The sequence below is a fragment of the Plectropomus leopardus genome, chromosome 3, assembly GCF_008729295.1.
Source record: "Plectropomus leopardus isolate mb chromosome 3, YSFRI_Pleo_2.0, whole genome shotgun sequence".
NCBI lineage: Eukaryota > Metazoa > Chordata > Actinopteri > Perciformes > Serranidae > Plectropomus > Plectropomus leopardus.
Window position 1 is genome coordinate 23,045,922 of NC_056465.1, and position 24,278 is coordinate 23,070,199.

General features: G+C 40.1%; 1 protein-coding gene across 1 annotated transcript in view; it reads left to right on the forward strand.

Annotated features, from left to right (window-relative positions):
- The first annotated feature begins 3,336 nt into the window (after positions 1-3,336).
- The window catches only part of LOC121963620 (voltage-dependent R-type calcium channel subunit alpha-1E), an 84,776-nt gene continuing 63,834 nt past the window's right edge, over positions 3,337-24,278 (forward strand). The window contains exons 1-3 of the mRNA XM_042513900.1: positions 3,337-3,938; positions 12,857-12,962; positions 13,170-13,309. Coding sequence (XP_042369834.1) covers positions 3,673-3,938; positions 12,857-12,962; positions 13,170-13,309 — 512 coding nt within the window. The 5' untranslated portion in view covers positions 3,337-3,672. The remainder of the gene's footprint in view (positions 3,939-12,856; positions 12,963-13,169; positions 13,310-24,278) is intronic.

Sequence of the window (24,278 nt, forward strand, 5' to 3'; positions counted from 1 at the left end):
TAAGATCTATTGTTTACAGAAATTTAAGAGTTTTGATCTATGACATAAACCTTCAGCAAATACCTCGCTTGTCAATTTGTGGCATTCAAGTGTGTTACAAAGGCTGTTGGTAAATGAGATTACAGAGGTTTTCAGGGACATAAAACATAATCATGCAAATCAACAAGCTTAGTGATGGCAATGTGTAAGTCATTTGACCGTGGTGTAGTTTGTTTATTGCATAACATAGCTTTTTTACTCCTGGGGATTGCATTTACACTTCAAAAATCACAGAAGTCGTATTTTGCTAAGCAAATGTGAAAGTATCATGATTTTTTGTTTGCCACAGAGTTTATTTTGTGCAGTAATCCAAAATACCAAATCCAAAAAATACCACTGACTTTTTGTTGATTTCTTACAACCTGGCAACACAAATATTATTTTTGTTAATATCTCATAACTGATCTGTGAAGCATTGTTAAATTGTTTATTTACCATCAATAAAGCTGTTGGTTACAACTTTTTAGCTCTTTGTAAATTAGAAATTGCTATCAGCTATCAGCTGCTTTAGGATCAGATTGTCTCTTTAAAACTTTTGTTTATTTCTTCAAAGCTGGAGTGAGTGGTTGATCTGCGCCTTTGAGCAAAGACAATAGTCATATTTCATTTGGGTTCAGTCACTGTTCTTTAAACAAAGTAACCTTTTTTAATTAAAGAACAAAGACTCAAAGCATCATCTACAACAAAGATACTCCACCAGCTCACTTTCTGCCTTTTTTCCAGGAAAGAGCCATCATCCTTCCACCCTAATCATCGCTGCTGCTAACACCTAATTACCATAATTCACCCCTCACCTCTAAGCCAAAAGAGCTGTGGCTGCTGCATGCTATCCTCCTGACAGAAAACAATGTAATGATATCACTGCTGCACAGAGGAAGTGGCACAAGTAACATTCCTATCTCACTTAGCTGAGACTGAAATAACAAAAAGAGAGTCAAGTGTGATTTTTCTTTCAGCTGTTCTTCGCCTCCTAACTGGAGGAGACCGTTAAGGAAAATTTCACTGTCTCTTCTCACCATTCATAACGAGGAGATGTCAGAAATCTGTCTGTTATGTGTTCTATTTTTAATGCCCATAATGTGTTGGAGCTCTAATGAGTTGGAGGCCACACACCATTGATCACTGCCTTCGTCATACCACCATCACTAAATACCCATCAGTGTCAGCGTCATGGTTAACTCTCTCCTGCGGTTCATCGTCTCCGCTGTTTCTGTCAACATCAGTTTATCATCTCAGTTTTTAAAAAACTTTTTTCTTTACATCTTTTGGGAGAGTTTTTTTGAGGAGCCTCAGGGTCTCATTTAGAGGAGAAGAGTGGTGTTATTCTACATATTTGTCATTGTCAATCTTAATCTCATGCAAAGACCAAAATCACCTTTGCTTTAGTCCATCTCTAAAGTTACTTTAAATTGTCTGTGGCAGACAGCCTCAAGCTCAATGGTTCCTACTGACGATGAAAATCTTTACAAAATGGCTCACAGACAAATCATTTCTAGTTTTTACAATGGCTCAACAATTTCTTCTTTCTCAAATAAAGGTTAAAAGTGCATTTGTTGGACTGTTTTCAGCAGTGGATTAATACACATTTGGTGCTCTATGGTACCAACAGCAGCAGGATGGTGGGCAGTATGTGTGATTGACTCAAAATAAACTACAGTGCCTACATTCATTATAATGACAGAACATGTTATACTCTGCAAAGGTGCGTTACACTGATCTGTTTTTAATAGTTATTACCAGATGGCAATGTCTTGTCAGTTCACCACTTGGGTTGATGGAGACTGAAATAGCTCAACAACTTTTAAGTAGATAATTATTAAGTTTTAAGAATGTGCCCTCATGACTTTGATGATCCTCTGAATTTTTCTTTTGCACCACCAGCAGGTGAACGTTTTCACTTATCTTGTAAAATATCTCTGTATCTACTACAGTATATTGATTGGCATAACAATTTGTTATTTTTTAACATTTTTAATTGTATTTATTATTATGTGTATCATTCAGACATTGTTAACATGCTAAAGATAGCGTTTACAACATACTAGTTTTCTAGCCCTGACAAGGACCAGTATGGTCGAAACATGTTGGATTTTTTTAATGATAAACACATACTGTTTATCATTGTCTTTTTTCTCTTTTCGGGGTATTTGTTGACAATAAAAGAAATATATAATATCATCAAACTTAACATCCAGGCTAATTTTCTTTATTGCTTGACGTATAGTCATTTTTCTCAGATGTGACAGAAAAAACATTTGAACCCTTCCGACTCACCATGCGTCCCTGCTCCTCCCTTTCTCATCTTATTTCTCCCTCATCCTCATGAGAGCAGATACGATCACTTCCAGCCAGCACACAGCAGAACAACTCCCCCTCACTATCATGCCTTTCAATAGCAGGTTTTGAACCCTTTAATTAGCCAAAGATGCTTGCTGATGCCCCCTGAGTGTCTTTGCTGGCAGTGGTTTATTTCACAACAGGTGTTTACTCCTCTCCAGACTCGGTGCGTGACCAGCATTCAGTTTGTTGATGCCGAGGACCGTGCAGGGTGAATAACATAAATTAACTAAATATCACAGCGTGGCCCATCTTCAAATGACCACTCAGAGCTGGAGTGATCCCACAATAAACGTTTAGCATTTTGCAAGATTTTTATAGAGTTTCATCAAAAACATCAAGTCAGTGAAGGTCTTGTTATCTGCAGGTTTACATGCTATCAAATGTTCAGTGTAATTGGTTTACATAATCTCAACTTGATGAAGGCATCTTTTCATTATTTTCATTACATTGTGACTTAATCAATTGATCTCTGTTTATCCTTTACAGCCTGCCCATATGACAGTGTATGTGTGGGGTTGGACAGAGGTTAGGAGAGGTGCCTGTCGCATTAGGAGACACTGTTGTCTCCTCCTGCTCTTACAGTGCAGGGGAAAGAGAGACACTTCCCTCACTTTCTCACTGCAGACAAGACGGATTTGCTTTTACGCCACGTATTGTCAGCTTGTTTTGCTCCCGTTGTTTCGAGGAAAAATGTCGTACAAAATACCAAAGTTTTTTTTCCCCGATCGTCCTCTTACGCACGCAGTAGGATAGTGCTCTTATGGTAGGTGGTCAGCAGTGAAGAGGAGAGAGGAGACAGGAGTGATGTGCTCTGAATTACTCAGAGGACTATTGCTAGTTTATTTTAAAATCCATGGATCAACCTGCTCTTCTGCTCCTCATTCGGGGGACTGAGGATGGCTGAAGACGTGACCTGTTGCAGCTTTTCTTTAAGATATTAGTGTTTGGATGGATAAAACGCAGCGAAATGAAACCGTTTTTACAGCTACGGATTTAAATGAGGCGGGATTGAAGTACTTTTTGGATTTGTGTCCTTTATTTTACGCAGAGCGCACTTGAAATTGAGGTGCTTTTCTTACGGGACCGACTCGAGACGAAAATCGGTGAATGTTTGAGCATTTTTGAAGTTGAGGAACACTGACTTCGGTGCTTTTTTTGCGAACAAAACTGATGATGGACTGAAACTGGTCTCGCCACTCCGCCGCTGTCACACCGAGCGCAGCACCGCGCCCTTGCTTTCTAGGAGACTATAACCTCCTTTTTTTTCCTTCCCTGTCTTCCCCTTCCGACAGAATGGCCCGTTTTGGAGACGATGTCCCGGGCTTGTTGAGCTCAGGGGATGGAGGGTCCGAGCGCAACCGGAACCGCGATGGGGCGGCCGTGTCCACAGGTGGCATCTCCCCAGCCTTCAAGCAGACCAAAGCACAGCGTGCCCGCACCATGGCCCTGTACAACCCCATCCCGGTCCGGGAGAACTGCTTCACCGTCAACAGGTCCCTCTTCATTTTTGGCGAGGACAACGTGGTGAGGAAGTACGCCAAGAAAATCATTGAGTGGCCATATCCTTTTTCTGCTTCACGGTGTAAATGAAGCGTCTATTAAGGCGTGAAATATACAAACACATTCATCCAAGAGGTGCATGGAGTCACGTAGGAGGTGGGTAAACTGTGCTCAACAAATAAACAACACATTTTTCCACACGTGCACACAATGTCCCAGAAGGCTGAGGTCCTTAATTAAACAGCCAAATTCACTTTTAGTGTGTAGCCCCTAGTTTGCCTGTGCAATTTAGATTTCAGCACCATGGACAGCACACATGGGGAAATACATGATGTTGGGCGCTATAATATTGATACATCAATATTAATATAATCCAATACAAGGAATTAGGGATCAAGCAAGTAGTTTAGGGCATGAAAACAAGCATTTGATCTGAGTTTTGGGGGTACCAGTGGCGTTTTTTGGCTATTTTATGGAACAGTTATCCCTTAGTGAATTAAATTGTATATGCAGTTATGACAATAGCTTTATCTATACAGAAACAAGTGCAGAAAGGGAGGAGGTGTCAGTGGAAAGTGGATTAGAGGAACACACAGGACTTTCTTTGTTTATGGCTGAAAATCTTTTCTGTCAACAAAAGGCTATGAGGACCTGCTGTTGCCACCATACTGCCCCCCCCCGATGAGTTATATACAATGAATATATCAAGCTCAACTAGAACTGCAAGGATTGAGTGGTTAACAGAAAAGTCAAACAACATAAAAAGAGTCTGCAACTATTTTGATATTTTAATAATTTCAGTCATTTTTTAGAAGTAAGAAGTTTCCAGCTTGTCCAGTATGAGAGTTTGCTGCTTCTCTCTGTTTTATATCACAGTAAACTGAATATCTTTGGATTTTGGACTGCTGATCAGACAAAACAAGACATTTCCTTGGATTTTTGAAAACTCTGATCAGTATTTTAGCCTTATTTTACATTGTGTTATGGCCCTAAACTCAACAACACATCACGCCCTGGCCACTTAGAATGTATCTAACACTATCTGCTTAAATGCTGCTATTAAATCAGAGTGTGGCATTATCCATATATGTATATTAACAGTTTTAATGATTTTCAGTAATAATTATTTGGCTGTTTTCTCAAACCTCATGACTCGCTCCTGCATTATTGAAAAGGGAGAGACTGTGTTATTTTTCCTGCCTGTTGCGGAGGAGGACGACCACACGCAAATGTCCATTGGTGGTGTGTTTGTGCTGCTGCTGTGCAACTCACCAGGTGTCCGGGACCAGGTGTGGCCTCTTCTCTGCCATTGTTCTGCTCTATTCAGAAGCTTCCTGACTGACTGACTGGCCTACTGCTGATTATAAAAACCCAGCAAATAGAAAGAGTGGGTCTCTATTGCTGATGATGGTCTATTGTTGTTTTCCCTGGGCTTGCCCATCCATTGAGGTGATTAAAAATAGAAACAGGATGAATTTCAATCAACAGCTGAGGAAGAAAGCGTTAAAGTGTGTGTGTGTGTGTGTGTGTGTGTGTGTGTGTGTGTGTGTGTGTTGGTTATCATATTACAGATATTTCAGCTCCCCAGTGGTTTGGTCATAACCAATATTGATGCTACATCTGCACCTATAGGCACATCTTATACACTGCATCAATTTAAAGATAGTGTGTGCTGTAGTGACCAGAAGGAAAGCAGCCAGACTGAATAACCTCCAGGTTAATGTGCTGTAGTGAAGGGAGTGTCTCATTACATCTAATGAGCTCTACTGTATCTGATTAACAGACATTAACAGGAATTATATGTAATGATGTCTGATCGCAGTGTCATATGCTATTACAACAAGTCATTACTCACTGAGTCATACTATATTATATTGTTTGCTAATATGGTTTTGAAGGGAGTGATGCTGAGCTGAGTGTTTCTGTGTTCTGGTCAATATCCACTGTGGCTGTGATGAGTGGCTCTCTGCAGTATGTGAATCATGTCTGGAGGGTGAAGATTCATGCACAGAAAACACTACTTAGAACACACACTGAACCTATAGAGACGTATGAACATGTAAGTAGTGACACACACACACGTTTGTGTTTCTATATTTGTGAGGACCATTATTAACAGAATGCATTCTGCCTCTTTCCTTACATTAATTAATGCCCAGATGTATCCAGATCTTTTACTTTAGTAGAAGCAGCAATGTTAATGTTTGCCCTGCAGGCAAAATTATACTAAGACCTGCAATAATGTATTTTCTTTGGCCACCAGGACGCAGCAGAAACAAGTTGTGAACACAACATTGCCATATCATCACCTTTTAAACTAATATGAAGTAATGATTCGTGGACTGGTTCTTTTCACAGTGTCAGTTCCTTTGTATTGATTCATGTCAGTGTATTGAACCTTTCAGACTTTTAGAGTTTCGATACTTTTTGTAGAATATGGTGTCAGTTTCCCTGTGGCATTTGGTTACAGTGCATACATATCAACAGCTAGAGAAAAATTGATACGTTTTTTCCTTTTTTTTAAAATATAATTTTAAATACATTTTCCTGTGTTTTTGAAATATATTTTTTTTAAATCCCAGGTTTTTGACATTTAAATGCTATTAAAAGGTGACTCAATGCAGCACACGAAAACGGATGTCAGTCCAGGTGTTAAAATGTTAACGAACATAAAATTCTTATTTCAATGCATTAATTAATTATTCCACTTAGGTAGTCTGTGTTCCTCTATGTTTGCCACCTAGTTAATGACCGTGTCTGTCTGCTGTTTGGTGCTGAGTTGGTGCTGTTAGTGGGTTTTTAGAACTTTTTTTTTGTTGAAAACAGCTGCCTACAACTTATGACAGTGAAGCTATGACAGTGATGAGAGTGAACCAAAACAGTCAGACAGCTGAACAATGAGCTGAAACTCGCTATAAAGCTCCATAAAGCTAAAGGGGAGCTGCAGAACCAAGAGATAATCCTCTTTTGGTTCGTCATAAATAACTTACTGTAGTTTAGCTGAAAGACTAAAGGCTGGAGGAAACAGCTAGCCTGGCTTGGTCCATGGGTTAAAAAAATCACACACACACCATCACCTTTATAGCTTGTCAGATAACACGGCCTATCTCATTTGTAAAACCCAAGTATAAAATGGCACTTTACAGTTTCACAGGGGTTTATCACTTGACCAGGGGTAGTGAAGTGACTTCCTGCATTGTTGTCATCATTGTGAGTCCCAGTACAAATCCCTTTTTGCACTTCTTTAACCTCACCCTTTACCCTAAACTTAACACAGACCCGCTTTTATTTTTAATCCTAAATATAAGCAGTCATTTAAATAATTAAAAACCACTATGAAACATCCTCATATTCCACACTGTCCTTGTTCTTACCCAGGAGTGTAACATAATCACGATAGGCTCTGGTGCCATTTTTTTTTCTTGGGCCCACGCCTGCCCCAAACACACATGTCCACGTTCTTTCTCACACTTAAGTATGGACACACACACAACCAGGGGTTAAATATGGCCTGAGTCAGGACCGCTCAGAATCAGACCCGTCCTGAGGATTGATCTGGTGTGTTATTTCCACTGCGGTCCGTAAGCTGCTGCTGGCTCTCCTCCCGGCGAAGGCCAAAATACAGCAGCTTCCTAGCTATCCTTCACACCAGCCTTTGATCAGCAACATAAAAATCAGCCGAAGAGACAAATTTGTCACCCCTTATCTAAGAGCCTGCCCTGAACTCAAACCACCGCAGCCTGATTTCCAAATTACGAAAATTCAGCTTCCTACATGGGCCCCTGACAGCCTCTCGGCTCTGTTGCACTGTACTATGCCATTGCTTCCATCGCCTAAAATTCTAATCCGTCCTCACAGATAGAAATACAAGAGCGAACACACACACACACACACACACACACATACATACACACATGCGCTCACTCTCAGCGGGATGTCTGCTAAAGGTCAGCCATGTGTTTGGAGAACAACTTGCCGCTGTCACCTCGCTGTCAGAGAACCTTTTTTTTCTGATTGCTCAATTAACAACAAATGATCAGTTCAGGAATTATCCAGAGACGTCTGGAGCCTGAGTGCTGTGTGTGGGCTCTTAAGAGCACATTATTCTCTGTTTTGATATTTATATGAGTACATATTCTTTCTTGCTGTTGTACAAGCTCACGTGAGTAATAGGTTGTTAAAAGTGTGTGTACATATGTGCGTACTCTACCTGCTGAGGTTACAGTCGATGTAGGGCTGATCGGGGCCTGGCAGGGTTGAGGCAGGGCTAATTAAGCCCACTGTCTGAGTTTAGTGAGGCAGGCGTGGTGAGGACCGACAGCTGCTCCTCCTGTCTGATCCCCACTGGGATCCCCCGCAGTGGGAAGTTTCCCATTGAGAAGCTACTCCTCTAAATAATTGATAGATAGATTTAATAGTTTGTTTCATCAGTACACACTAAAATAACCATGTGCTTTGAGTTAGGTGTGAAACCGGGTAGACATTTTAGATATTTGACAGGAAGTGTCACTGCTCTTTTAAAACACAAAGTCTTAACTGGGATTTATGGTAATTTAATTGAGGGTGCATTTAAGGTTGTAAATCCTTTGCAAATGTCTCCAGAGTCAGCTCAAACTTGAGAAAGACCATTAATTTCCCTCTAACTAAATCACATCCTTGCATGAAAAATGGAAATGGAAAATTAGCAAGGAAATGACCCTGGTGTCCCCAGTGTAGTTGTGGTCAGACTCTCATTTATCTCCAATTACAAAAACAGTTTTTCTGCTTATTGCTTGCTCTTTACTCCATCAATGGGAGCAGATTTTCAATGTGAATGTAGATGAAGAAAATCAAGCTAGTAAATGTGCAGTGTCTTAAGTGTGCACTGATCTCTAATCTGCTCACAGAGAGGTGATATAACCAATCCACAAAACATCACATGAGGTATGCTCAATACTCCTCTGGTATCATTACTGTATACCCACCTATGTCTTCACAGAGAGGTGTGTTTAAGACCAGCTATGGCTCAGAGTTGACATGTTTTGCTCACAGAGCTGCTGCATATAAACAGGACTGACTGGACTATGGCCACATTTATTCTCAGGATTGATCGGCTGGCTCAAGCAGACCACTGAGGTGTGGAGATGATGTTGAACTGAAGATAGATTGGGCAGTGTTTGATACCACAGTCCGTTGAATCCATTCAGTTGACAAAATCTTTTATCTTTTGCGTATTTGAATAACAGCACAGCAATAGAGTTGTAAGGTGTAGTATATTAGTCTTTTCATTCCCTAGGCTGAAATAGAGTTAATTTGACTCGAAATGGAGATTACATGGTGGCTTTCATCTATGTTTGTATATTTAATGCTTCTCTCCGCCTTTGATACACACACACACACACACACACACACACACACACACTGTTGATAATTCACAGATTTCTAATAAGCCATGCTCCGATGCTTGTGAGTCAGTTTAATTTTCACTCGAACGTAATAACAATCACAGGGGCTTGGATCCAGTCTGGGCCTGAGCGTATTCACAGATGCACAGGGCATCACACTCTGTCTCCATGTCTATTTTTACACGCATGTTTGAGAGTCGAGGAAGAGTGCCAGCGTCACTGTGACTCACAGGATTGGTCACGAGACGCCTTGTTGCTAAAGCTGGTAGACGATGCATAATCAGCGTCACACTCCAGAGCAGCACAGAGGAGAGAAGATGGGTTAAAGACACTTGTTGAGTGTTAAACTGCTGATGAACTCAACTTTGTGTGCTGCATGGAAAGAATTTATTGAAAATTTTTAGGGAGTCAGCGAGCATCAGTAAGGCTGCTGAGGCCAAATCAGTTTTAACAGTAGATAATATGACTGTATGAGGGGGGTTGCTTATTGTGATGAAATTTTCTCAAAATTAAAGCTCTACAGAGCTCTTTACCATCTTTCAGCTCATTTTTTTTTTGTTTTCCAGCCCACAACTGTTTTTTGTTCACTTTAACCCTTTGAAACCTGGAACAACATCATTTTACTTTTGCTGCTTTCAGATGCCTTTTGCAAGTATTTAAACCCTGAGCACATTGGTGTGATTTGGGAAAAAACATGGGAAAAAAGGCAATGAACATATTGGTAAGAAATGTTCCACATATTGCAAAATATTTTTAAAAAGCTAAGGAGGAATATGAAACAAAGCTAGGGACAAACTGTATGTATCATCATAATACCAGATTTACAGTTACAGAATTATTAGAATTTTTAAGCACTTTCCAGATCATGTCCTTGTTTTATTTTTATTTTATTTTTTTTTTACATTTTATTGATTTATTTATGTTTTAAAAATAGTTTTTAGGTAATTGAATTTTTTTTTTTTCTAATTTCTGCGTCATTTCTTTTTTTGTTATTTATTGCCTACTCCCCATGTTATTGAAAGAAATCAAGACAATTTGCTCAGGTTTCAAAGGTTTAATTGCTAACATAGCAGCACTTTGTACCAATGCAGACAGTTGTTTTCATTTAAAAAAAGCTTGAAAAAATCAACAAAGTACTATGTGCCCAACATCAAGTGGCAAGTAGACAAATTTAGCAACTAACTGGAAATATAATGGAGCATTTAGCAGCTAACTTCCTCAACACAACTTAAGAGCTTATTTGGTGGAGGAGTTGGTAGAGACCAAAAACAGAGCTTAAATGAGATTAAATATTTGAGTTGAATTTGTGCTAATGTTGCTCCTTATCTGCTAGATGTGTAACAGCCCTGGCAGCGTTTAATTGACATGTTTGCATTACCCACTTGAAGAGTGATGACATGTTAGTGTTGTGCTTATAGCCTTTCCAGCTGCACCTAATTGGCCAAAAATAAAGGGGGAATAATAGAAGAAAAAAAAGTAAGTAATGTCAAATAAGTCAATGTTGCTTATGTGACTTGCATTTAATTCAGTCTAGTTTGCATAAAGAGTTAATGTTTTTTTGTAATTGAAGTGGGTGATAAAGGGTTATGAATGTATCACTTTCTGTTGTAGGAACATTCCTATCTACAATAGGACAGTGTCAAAAACTTTTTGTGTGTGTGTGATGAATTTGACAATAATGATGAAGTCTGATTATTGATCATTTGACTGATACTAACCTGTTATTACTGTTAATACCTGTTAATGTCATGTTGTGGTTAAATGCTGTGGCCTCAGTGTGTGTGTGTGTGTGTGTGTGTGTGTAACTGCAAAGATAGTTCAGCTGCCCAGTAACCGTGTTGTGGCATTGACTTTTGGCTGGAGGAGAAGCCTGTTGCCGTGGATACCCCTCTTTTTCTATCTTAATTTTCTCTCTTTCCTGCCTTTTCCTTGCTCTTCTGTCTCTCCCTCCGTCTCATCTCCCCTCTCCTCTCCTCCTGCTTGTTATGTGTGTTTGAGGGAATGCAGGGCGTGATGACATGCTGCTGCTCAGAGCTCTCGCCGAGACTAAAGTGATGCTAGTTATTGTAGGAAATCAAAAGAAAAGCAAATAAAAACAAACTTGAAAACAAACCATCAGACTGAGACAGATACGCAGTTGAACCACGTTTTGTTTTCATGCTCATCGTGAACAGGTTTCTGGTGGCTACTGTAGTTTTTTTTCCCCAAAAATCTGTCAGTGATTAACTTGCAATCACTGAGTCCAATCTGTGTCTCAGCCCGGGTTTAAGTTGGAACCCCTACAGGCTGGTGGGAGTAAGATTTTATTTGCTTTGTTTTTTTTTTTTAGCTTTTTGTCCCTCACATGTCCCTGAGTAACCCTGCTGGGTACAGCTGCCAGCACAGCATCGATCTGTCCGGTGTCAGTCTTATCTGGTCTCATTGCCTCTTCCTCACCCACCTGTTTAGCAAGCTTCTGACACTCTATATAAGCATCACCTTCTTCTCCACTGATCACCCGTCATCCCCTCTTATCACTTTCTCCTGTTTCATTCTTCCCTGTTATCTCTGCCTCCCTCTGACTTCCACTCTCCCTGCCTGTCTCCACTCTGCAGATTTAAGCTCCCATCCTTCCTACCTCTTCTCCACATAACCAGGAGAAAATGGTCTGCCCACGCAGGGATTAGATAAAGAGCACATTGCTGGCTTAGCTCAACCCCAGAGCGGCTGGTGTTGAACCGACAACCAGTGCAGGTCCCAGGGAACAGGCAGTGAAGCTTGTAGTAAGAGTGACCCTGTTTATGGGATCACGTCTCTGGCCCACCCACTCATCCCTCCCCGATAAGCCTTCTGTTGCCTCAGTGTGTTTGTGTGCATGCGGATGTCTGTCTCTGTGTGTGTGTGTGTGTGTGTGTGTGTGTGTGTGTGTGTGTGTGTGTGTGTGTGTGTGTGTGTGTTTGTGTTTGTGTTGTGTGTGTGTGTCTGCTGCAGCTGACCTCAGATAAGGTACAGCTCGTGTCTGGTTGTGTCTACAGCCCCAAGGCTCATAACATGCAGGTTAATTCTGTTTCATACTGAGGAATCAGTGTGAGCCTGTCTGTCTGTGCTTACATGACATTGTAATTGCTGTGTTGTTGAGTTTGCTTCACTGTGATTAACGAAATTATATTTTCAATGATATCGTAAAGATGTCAAAATGTTTTCTCTTTTTTAAGAATGAAGAGTTTCTTTGCTCTGGGAATATTTGCAGTGCCATTTATTTATTAAACATTTCTTGAAGCACTGTTGAGCTCTGATGAATGGATCACATCATATTTCTGTTTAACTGTGACCTAGAAACCTGTTTATAGCTTACTCCATTTCTGTCTATTTGCTTTTCTTTTAAATAACCCATATGTTGCTGAAATACTTCACTTAAAGGATGAGGCTGGCAATATATGTTAAATTTCTTACTGTCAACAGATGAAAATGAACAATCCAGAATCAGAGAAAATTCCTGATGAATTGGAGTAAGGGAGACTGCAATATCACCAGCCATAACCTTTAAAATTAACTTACTTTAACAGACACTCAACATTATGTCGGTCATAAGTTCCTTAACTTCTTTCTTCCACTCCGTTTGAGTACATGATCCTCACCACCATCATTGCCAACTGCATCGTCCTGGCTCTGGAGCAGCACCTTCCTGCTGAGGACAAAACGCCCATGTCTAAGAGACTGGTAAGAGATTCACACATGGTTACATCTACACACCCAACCACACTTCACACTTTCCTTTTAAGTCTTTTCTGTCAAACAACTCCAAACTGTCTCAAACGGAGCCTTTAGCTCCTTAGAGAATTCAGACATGACACCTTCATGCACAGCGCTTCATTTCAAATCATTGGAAGCTTATTATCACTCTGATTATGTGCTTTACCCTTACAGGAAAAGACAGAGCCCTACTTCATCGGGATGTTCTGTTTTGAGGCTGGAATAAAGATCATTGCCCTGGGCTTTGTATTTCATAAAGGCTCCTACCTCAGAAACGGATGGAACGTCATGGACTTCATTGTGGTTCTCAGTGGGTAAGTCCAACAGTGTGTGTGTGTGTGTGTGTGTGTGTGTGTGTGTGTGTGTGTGTGTGTGTGTGTGTGTGTGTGTATATATATTTGGATGCAGATCTGTGAAACAGGATTAGTGTTATGAATTGAAAGGGATGGTGGTGATTCTGTGAGATTTACTGTATTCAAAACAGCAGATGTTCTTGAGCTCTTGTTTGAGGCTCTCAGTTTTTTTTTTTTCTAGCTGGTTTGTTTGTTCGAGTTTGACAGTTTCCATCCTTGTTGCTTGTTGGTCTTTTCCTGAATATTCATACCTATTAACTCGAGATAGAACATACCACTGTCCTGCATAGAAAAGTCACACAAAGGTTTCTGGGAAGTTTTGGAAACATTTTACCTGCAATATTAGAATTGTTAAGGTGGTGGTTGAATCAACGCTCAAAGAGTACAGATGACTCTGCCCAAAACTGATATCACATTTATATTCAGTTCAAAAGACTTTATTAGCAGGACATTTGACATGCGTTGCCAAAGCACAAGTACAGTTGAAATACAGGGAATGAAATTAACAACAGATCACATAAATAACAATATTAGTGAAACACAGTAAAGTAGTTATTTAGGAAAGAAAACAGATTTGTGTGTGTGTGTGTGTGTGTGTGTGTGTGTGTGTGTTGCTGTGTACCTTCAATAAACCACCAGCAGATGATTGCAACGTTTGAAAAGATAAAAAGATGTAGACATGAAGTTGACAAGGGAGTTAGCAATGTAGCTTGGTTTGAGCCCATCGAGATATTTGTATACAAATTTGAGGACCTTGGAATCACTTCTGAATTACACAGGAAGCCAGTGCAGAGCAGCAAAGACTGCTCCGTCCTCTTGATGACAAATATGCAGAGATTTCAGAAAAAGCCTCTTTAACTAGAACCTGTTGCTACTGACAGTTGCTAAAATGAGATTTATTTTTTCACGAGATTTTGAAATGAGGACGTTTCATCTGAAGAAGGGGAAGAATGTAAGATGAGATTTTCTTTTTGGGAAGTTTGATTTTTATTTGGTGGATAACCTTATTTTATTCTCTAAATAATTTAGAGAAGTTAATTTCATTAATGCTAAATAGATGCATTAAAGTGTTTTAAGTCGCTCCTACTTTAAATTAAAAGGATCTACTTAATGTGGTGCACCTTCCCTTTAAGGGCAAGGATTATTTAGATGGTGGAGTGATATGACTGATGTTCTCATGTGTGCAGTTCAGTTCAGTTGTTGTCCTACTGTTGCAGTGGACATATAAGAAATGAGACAAAGAAACTGAGAAGAAGTCCCTGTACTTTCCTTACCCATAGCCCTTAAGGTAATCCAACCTTTAAAGTTAAGGCTGGAAGGGGGCACCCAGTAGCTCAGTTGGTAGGGCGGGTGCCCCATGTACAGAGGCTGTGTCCTCACTGCAGCCGCCGTGGGTTTGATTCTGACTTCTGCCCTTTGCTGCATGTCATCCCCTATCTCTATCTCCCCATTTCACACTTGAGCTGTCCTGTCCTTTAAAGGCAGAAAGCCCCCCCAAAAAACTTTAAAAATGAAGTTAAGGCTGGAAGAAGGCAGCCTTACACTACACATGTTGTATTAAAGACCAGATGAAGTCATACTACAAGCAGCCAAGGGTTGTTGTAGGCGGTTACAGCTTGTAAACCATCGCCTCACTCTGAGCACTTACAGTACTTCAGTGACCTGGCAGTTAAAGGTCCAGCTGAGGTACAGTACATTTACATTAGTCTGTTCTGTGGGGGTAAGGTGTTAAATTAAGGAGCATTTTACAGCAGTTACCTTAGGTAGGTGCCTCACCGTCAGAGCAGACAGAGGAAATGTTTATGGTTTCCAAAAAAAAAAAAAGGTCCCGCACACACACACAAAGGAAATATTAATCAATTCACAGCGCAGAAGTACAAAGGGCGGCAGGGTTCTTAGAGAATTCTACATGATTCTGGCTGTTCAATTATTGATGAGCTGAGCTCAGGCTTCTTAACGATACTCCACTCACTGTTGGAGAGAGGAAGGGTGCGTGATTGGAGGAGGAGAAAAGAGTATGAGGGAGGGATGACATAAAGAGAAGTGTTGTGGAAGGTAGGGAGAGGTTTGGTTAGGGAGCTTCATCTCACCTGTTGTTCAGCTGATGTGTGACAGTGTTGAGGGCACTCAACCCCGCGGCTTGTAACCATACGACCAAAATTAGAAGCTTAATTAAAACACAGTGAGACAGACACATACTAATGGATTGTTCTAATCTCACCTTCCTGAATGGGAACAGAGGAGAGGAGACCAGGGCTTGTCAAGGCCCCCCGAGGGTGACAGATGCTGTAATCAGACTTTACCTTTCTGTTTGCTCTGTGTATAGATCAGGCAGCTCTTACTGATGTGTTAGCTTCTCCTGGTGTAGACATCACTCTGTGCTGAGGCTGAAATCATTTGACCGCTCAGAATATTGCAATCTAAATACAGTGGCATATTTCCTCAAATAGTTTTCAAATGGCAGATACTCATTTTGGAAACACAAACTCGAAATGTTCTCAGTAATTCACTGAATCACTATTTGGCAGTAAGATGAAGGCATCTTTTGTGGGTTGATTTCAAGCTACCGATTGTGATTTAGACGTGCTCGATCTGGATGAATTAGCCTTCCAGTTCTCATTTTATTAATATTCAGCATGATGAATTAAGCTGCAGATAGAGCCCTCTCTAAATTATCATTCTGGCCACAGCAAAGACAAATTAATGAAAATGTTCTCGGTCCGTTTCGCTCTCTCTGTCTCTGAAACACACGCACACTATCCACCACGCACTCACACTCACATGGACACATTCACTCACCTGCAGGCCATCACTCGAGGTTTGCAACCTTATTAGAGAGTGAATGAAGATTATGAGATCTGCTGATAATATTAGATGAGTCACTAGTGCTGTCCATCAGTTAGTAATTAGGAGGCCTCTACAGACAGAAAGGGTCACAGACTGTTACACAAACAGACACAGAGCCCCCAAACCCCCACACACACACAGTGTGCATGCAAACATTTACCATCATAATGTATACGGTATAGGAATTATTTTAAAGAATAAGCAGTAGATGTATTTGTTTTTCTGTAATAACTCTCCAGAGTCCCTGCCTTTAGAGGCACATATTAGCAATATTTTGTGTTGTGAAAATAATCATTTTTAAACATTTTCTTTATGTAACTGCAAAGACACATTATGGTTGCATATATAATTACCAAAGGGGGAATAAAGATGTGAGTGAATGAGAAACTGATCTCAAGTGGCAGCAAGAGGATTTAAAAAGAAGGAAAAGTAGAACTACTGGTCAAGTTACTAATATGACATATTTTGGGGGTATTTTTATGCTTTATTGTGGATGAGAAGTAAATAGATGAAAGGAGAGAGAAAGGGGGATGACATGAAACATAGACCCCTTGCACACTATGCATCAAAATGTCTTTTGGGTAATTGGATCAAATTGGGGAGTGCTTGACCACATGAAAGTACAGTTGTACAGTCAGCCAAAATGCATTGAGGACAGATTGGCACCTCCACAGGTGGTCAGGGATGCATTGTGAACACAAATGTAAATGCAGTCATGTTTTCAATCCACATACAACAACTATTTGAGTGGAAATACCTAAACACGTGTGACTGTTCCAAGCCAGTGAGGTAGCAGTCATTAGCTAGTTAGCAAACTGGGCTGGTGGCAAAAGAAACCCTTTATGATGTCAAGGAGACTCATGGATGGAGTCAAGACGAGAAAAAGTGCTTTCAGTTTGATCCAGAAAAGATAGACGAGCAAAGCTTGTCCATTCATATAGCAGCTGACTCATTTTTGAAGCAACCGTTCGGTTGTTTGAACTGGTCAAAGCGACTGGATCTCAATTGGATCTTAATGTGGACACTGCAGACATATTAATAACAGGTGTAAATGTAATTGGGCTATAATAATAATTATTATAACTTTATCTATATAGCACCTTTAAAAACAGTTTACAAAGTGCTTTGACAAAACAAGGCAAAGCAGAAGCAAGAAGAGTTTTTTGCAGATGTAACGTAACTCTGCAGAAGAAAATAAGCCCCTGCAGAAAATACAATGTATAGTATGTCTTTAAAAATTGCCAAAACACTGGCTTACTGGTTTATTAATTTTCCTGTATGATCTAATTCAGTGCAGTTGCCCCGCAGTAAATCCTTTAATCTGTGAAGCTCATGTTTAGTCTTGTTGACATTTTGTCAGAGAGGTGTTGATTCAACTCACACGACTGCTCAGAGATCAATTTGATTGAATGTTGACATGACAGCTTGAATCATACACAAATACAGGAGGCAGGAAAACCCTCATTTTTACTGTATTGTAGACATTTTTTCCCTTAGAGGCAGAACACACTTCTCAGACTACAAAAGCATGTGAACCTTTCCACAGTGGATACCCCTGACTCACATTCAACATTACGTGTGAACATGTGTAATTATGGAATCATTTGTGAACAGTGTCGCCGCTTGAGGCCATGATTACCTCAGCGAGCTTCCTCGGTGTTTCAAGATGGCCTGTATTACACAGAAAGCGAGGGAGTGGGAGGGAGGTATGAAAAAACAGATGGCACTTGCTGTTTCCTTAAAGGCTGTTATCGTGTAGCTGAGATATGTTGTGACTGAAATTCAAATAGGGGGGCTGTGGGTTTTCTGCTTTACTTACCAGCCTGTTACTCCTGCTAAAACGGTGAGTTGTGAGGGACAGAAAACAGAGGAGGTTGTAACCACGAAAACAACAACAGAAAAGAAACAAAGTAAAGAGATGAGAGAAGAGATAGAGCTGGAGGAAATGAGAGGGATGCCTCTTTGCGTAATCGTACGTACTAATTGGCACCTTGGCAGTCTCATTTGCTGGCAAGCCCTCCATTAGACTGGCAACAGTTGGCAGGGGGCGACGCCCTCCGAGCGATTGTGTCACCACTGTGTGCCAGAAACTTGTAGGGGGATGGGAGAGGAGTTAGCTCGGATGGAGTTGATAAGAGCTTAAGATGGGGTAGCAAGAGCCTTGTAGCATTTCTTTTCTCTATCACTGTTACCCACAGGATAGTTTTAGGAGAACAGATATTTCTGCTTAATCAAGATGGTTCAGCATTTTTTCTTTTAAAATTGAAGATGAGAAACAGCATTAATATGCAAGCAAGGCGACAGGAGAGGAGAGTCTTTAAGGACTCATTCATAAAAGCGCTTAAAGGAAATGCTGAGAAGAATAGATAACCTCATAAAGCTTTGACTATACTGTATTTACTGAATGTCTTCTTTCTAAAAACCATGACAAGAGGCTCATGCTCATGTCAGTGCAAGATGTAAACATTAATAGCGTCCTCCTCAGCTGAGCTGTAACAGCTAGTTCAGTGGTGCTCGGTGAGCTAGCAATAGATGCACGCCTTCATCTGTGCAGTGATAAGGTTGGCGGGTGTGGTTTATTAGAAGAAAATAGCTCCACATGAAACATGAATCTGCTCACAATAACTTCTTTGGATGGTCTTGATTCGCCAGGTCATGATTTCAGTAAAGAGAGGGCTGAACTGTCCCTTTAAACTGGACCAGGAGGATGCTTCAAATACCTCGTTCTGTTAAGAGTAAATTAGATAAACCCCTCAATAAAACTCCAAAAATTTGTTTAGATCTCAAAGGATTTTAAATGATCTGTTGCATTTCAGTAGTTAATGAAAATGTCCTAATGTTAGTTCATTTCAAACAGCAATATGCATTTTTTTAATCTGTTGAAATAAATTAAGAATTTCTTTTTTCAAAGTTGTTTCTATGACATTTGGTGCATAACTCGTCATGGTGGAGTTGTGCTCAACCCCGTAGACCTCCAGTGTTGATTAACAGAGAGAGTCCATCTCCCCTTTGCTGTGTCAACAGATAGACACTGCAGCCATCAGTCTTTATCCCTCACTGGGTGTCAAAACTGGACTATTTCTACTCTATCACCACTTCTTGTCAGGAGTGAAAGGTAACATGAGAGCTTCACATCAATCATACCAACCTCAATATGAGCCTGAGGGACAAATGCAAGAATATTGTGAGTTTTGTTGCCTATATAAGGAAATTTTGATTTTATTTCTTTCCTGACATTATTGCCCTTTCCCCTTTCATTTCATTTCCTGTAGTTTCCTTTTCTTTCCTTCAGAAACATTCTGCTTGTGTTGCTAAAGTTACATGATATTCTTATCTCAGAGAAGCTGTCGGGGTGTGAACACACTGTCACTGTACCTGACTCACTGAAAGCTGAAACCACAATCTGTTCGATGTGTGTGTCTGCTTGTGTGTGTGTTGGAGCGTTCATGTGTATGAACCGAATGTGCCACTACTGCATGTCTTTTAGCCAACACCCCCGTCTGTCTGCTTGGCAGTCATACACCTGTTAGGACCGGCTATCTCAAACTGTCTCACACACACACAGACACGGCTACACAGACAGACCTGTCCGCTCCAATCTTATTTTCCATCTGTTGTCTGATCGATTGATGAGTTCAGACGCAGCATGGGGTGGATATGTCCCCCTGAGCAGTTACCGTGGTGACGGAGGACCCCGCCCCAGGTTACGCTGTCACTGGCTCCGGTCCTGCTGCTTGTATGGTCAATGACTCTACAATTAGACCAGACCAGATAGATTTGTCTTTTCCTATAAGTCTGATGAGGGAATGTACTTAAACACCTGCTTTTTTGTGTGTGTGACAGAAAAGGGAACATGCAGAGCACTGGCAACACTTTTCTTTCACTTTTCAACAAACCTTTGTTTCACAAATCAAACAAAATAAAACAAGAATATGGACGTGATTGAGATGGAGACAGAGTGACATTCAAATGTAATCCTCAGAGTAAAAGTGGTGTTTTAGCTGTGATCCTGAATTAAGTGAGTGAATAATGATGATGGTGCTGAAGAAACTGACAGTCTAACAAGCTCACTCTCTGTCCTTGTACGCCCCCCCCCCCGCCCCACTCTCTCTCTTTCCGTGTTTCTAGTCATCATAAAGAGGCTGAGTGGGCCGTGAAACAAAGACTATGTCAAGGGCCTTGATGCAGTCTAGTCTAGTATCTGATCAGAGACGATGAGGTGCTACACTGAGATGAAAGCGGTCCTGGTGTTAACTGGAACTCATGTCAAATTAAATCCAGTTCAGATCCTAGTGAAAGTTACAAAACTAGAAAAGGGTTGAGCTGAAATTCACAAGAGCATTTCTTGATGATGGACTAGCAATTTGTCTTTACAAATTTAATTCCAGGCAGACAACCCCTTTAAGTTCAGTCTGACATTTTCATCTTGAACAGGCTCCAGCAAAAGACTTGCATAACAAAATACACGGGGAACGCGGTCTTCCAAGAACTGAAATTACTGTTGAATCTCCTCAGACGGAGTTCAGAATGAAATTACATGTTTCAGAGACAGACGGAGATAGAGGCGCAGCAGGTGACAGCGCCGGGCAGACTGCAGTCTGAGTTAAAGACCTTGTTCACGTCACAGTGAGTGGGGCTCACACACACTGCACTGGATTGATGACAGTTTATATTACATGATATTTATAAGTATTAATATGAAACTCTGGTATGCCAATTAGGGATTAATCATCAAGTCCATTAAACTGCTACATTTGCTAGTCTGCACCAGAAAAGCTAGTTGGTTAAATGTATTATTCAGATTATTATTGATTCATGTGGTTGCATTCACCAAATGAAAATCACGTTGTAATAATCAGGCACTTTTCCTAAATAGTTACTTCCCTCAAGAATATGTTTTAGTGAGTTGTTGCTATCTTTGTAGGATAAGTGCAATGTTTATAATGCATGGTGCAAAGTGCCACACACCCCAGCAGCATTTAAATAAGATTTGGTCACTACGATAAATGATTTCAAATGGCTCTTATGTAAAAAAAAATTTTTTCAGCCCATGTTTCGCCTTATACATTAAATTGTGCACAATTTTGACTGTTTTCTTGCTTACTTAGACTAGTCAACTAATATAATGTTCAATTTCCTTTTAAACATCTGCAAAATTTGTCATTTGGATCATCTCTAATCTGATAGTGGCCTGTGGGCCAAGTTTGTCAGCTCAAACAAGAATTTTGTTCCCTGGCAAAAGTGAAAGTCTCCATCAGTTAAAGTCAGTTTTTGTAGGATAAAAAGGTTATATCATCTCAACCAGTGAGCTTAAGAGGTGCTGACAGGCATATTTTTGTTACAATTGGGCAATAGGGCTGCAACTAATGCTTATTTTCATTGTTGATTAATTTGTCATTTATTTTCTCGAGTTACTGATCAGTCATTTGGTCCATGAAATGTCAGAAAATTGTGAAAAATGTCAATCGGTGTTTCCCAAACTCTCAAATATCTTGTTTTGTCCACAAACCAAAGATATTTAGTTTACTGTTAAGGAAGGAAAAGGAAACTGGAAAATGTTCCCATTTAAGAAGCTGGAATTATAGAATATTGACTTTGAAAAATTACTAGGAAAGATTAATCAATTATTAAATTAATTGGTAATTAATTTAATAGTTGACAATTGATGGCCCACCAAGGACAGTGCCAGGCTAGCTGTTTCCCCAGTTTCCAATCTGTTTGCTAAGCTAAGCTAACCAGCTGCTGACTCGAGAGACATATTTAACACACAGACATGAGAGTGTTATCAATCCTCTCATCTAAATCCAACAAAGCAAATAAGTGTATATCCCAAAATGTCGATCTATTCCTCTGACATAATGTTAACAGATCTACTGTAGATAACAATGTAAATACAATACTTATATAAATACAGATACACAAGATCCAAGGCACAAGGTAGATGTATTAGTTATTTTTCTAAATGTAGTTTAAAAAATGAAATCAAAATTTGTCCTTAAATACTGCTGCATATCTTGGAGGTGAAGGACGAGTTTACTGACACATGTAATCTAACAACATCTACTAACTAGAAGGGCACCCAGAGAGTGCAGACATTCCTGAGAGCCAAATGCTCTGTCTCCAAAACTTAACAAAAGTGAAAAACACTATGTGTATCAACCCTGCTCCAAAATTGAATGGGTTCTTCTTATCTGGACCATGATCTACCTTTCCAATTGGGCCAATAGTTTTCCTGTAATCCTGCTGACAAACAAACCAAATCAAAAACATAATCTCCTTGACAGAGGTGATAATCAAAGTCCTCACCTGTGGTGAGATGTGCAAAGCACTCGGTGGCTGCTGTTTGCTTTTTTATTTGCCTCCTCGGTTTATGTGACACTTTGGTGATTTTGCTTTTAATTTATGTCAGAACAACACAATGCAAATCAGTTTTCTCCAGAAGTCAATGGCCTTATTCATTAATTTGTAAAACCTGGTAGTTAATGTTGTTTTTATTGTTCAATTAGATGTCAGTTAATGGGATCCTTTATAACCACTCACTCACAGCGGTTGTTCATATGCCAGTGAACAATGCCAAAATAATGGCCCATGATTGAACCTAATTGCTGTGATGTATGGGTTGAACCTTGTAATTGTTGCTACTAACAACCGGATTCTGAAATACCTAGCCCCAGCTAAAGATATTTTTCTTCGTCGTCTTTTTCATTTAAAATAATTACTTGTTTCTATTGCTGAATGAAAATCACAGGGGGGTGCAGTGTTTATATGGCAGTCCATTTTGTTTTAACCAGCATCAGATGTTTTATGAGAGGCGTCAGAATCACCATCAGTGGTGTTGGCAAGAAAGAAGTGTGTTCTCTGTTACAGCCTCAGTTTCTCTAGAAATCGTCAGTTATTTTTTTACACAGTCCATATGGGAGTCTCAAGCAAAGCTAATTTGGAGAAATTGTTTTTGGACATTTCATGATTCTATCTAACGCCCGTGTCTCCTCGCTTTACCTGGTTACAGGCCAAGGATGTTGAGAATTATTAGAGCGAGAGCTTCTGACAAGGAGCTAGATTGAATGGATGAGTGTCCAGAGGGGAGGGATGTTAAACGTACCAGAGAGAAATTCAAGAGACTGCAGGTAGTTTGAAATATCTCCAGTGTTCAGTGCACCGTGGTCCAGTGTGCTGAATTGTCATTGGCAGAAAATGAAGTGAAATAAAAGACAAAAACATTTTCTTTGGATTCGTGCAGCACAACAAAATCACCTCAATGTAGTAAAACAACAAGTCTCACTTAGCCTCAGTCTAACACTCTACATTTGGTTACTGACACAAATATTACGGGGATATTACAAACTGCTGTGGACGGGGGCAGTAATAAAACATATTTTAGCCACAAAAAAAGTCTCACCTAAAAAAATAAGTATCAGTTTAAGTGTACGCTATATATACAGTATATGCTTTACCTTGCCATCAAACAGTGATTTCCAATGAGGAACTGAAGCATTTTTATTCCTCTATTTCCATTCCATAATCCATTGAGAGAATCATGGACATTGTTTTTGTCAGTGGGGTCTGGTGATTTTAATGAGAGCATCGATGTGGAAATGAATCCATTAATGGTTTCTCCGTCGGAAAACAGGCTGTCTGACAGAAACATAAATTGCTGGAAATACTCTCAGTGTAGCGTACAATGAAACTGATATTGATTATTTTTAGGTGGGTTGTTTTTTAGGTTGCTAAAATATGTTTCACTGCTTCCCCCGTCCACAGCAGTACATTGCTTAGCTTCTGTATCGGCACTTCTGCCACTTCTCCAAAAATAGGAGCATGCAGTCTGACATATACTGTATGCAATACACTGACTACGGATAAGAACCCTAAACAACACAAAAATCCGAGTACTTCTTTTAAATTAAGCCCTAAGCTTGAATGCAGAAACTATGGCTGATGGTGAATTAAACAGACTTTGACCCACAGAAAATCCCCTTTGAGCTCTGCAGGAGTCCGCCTGTACTGGAAAATACATCATCAAAGGATCTCCCAGTTAATCAACCATAATAAGCACCAGTAAAATTACATATCCAATTAATCA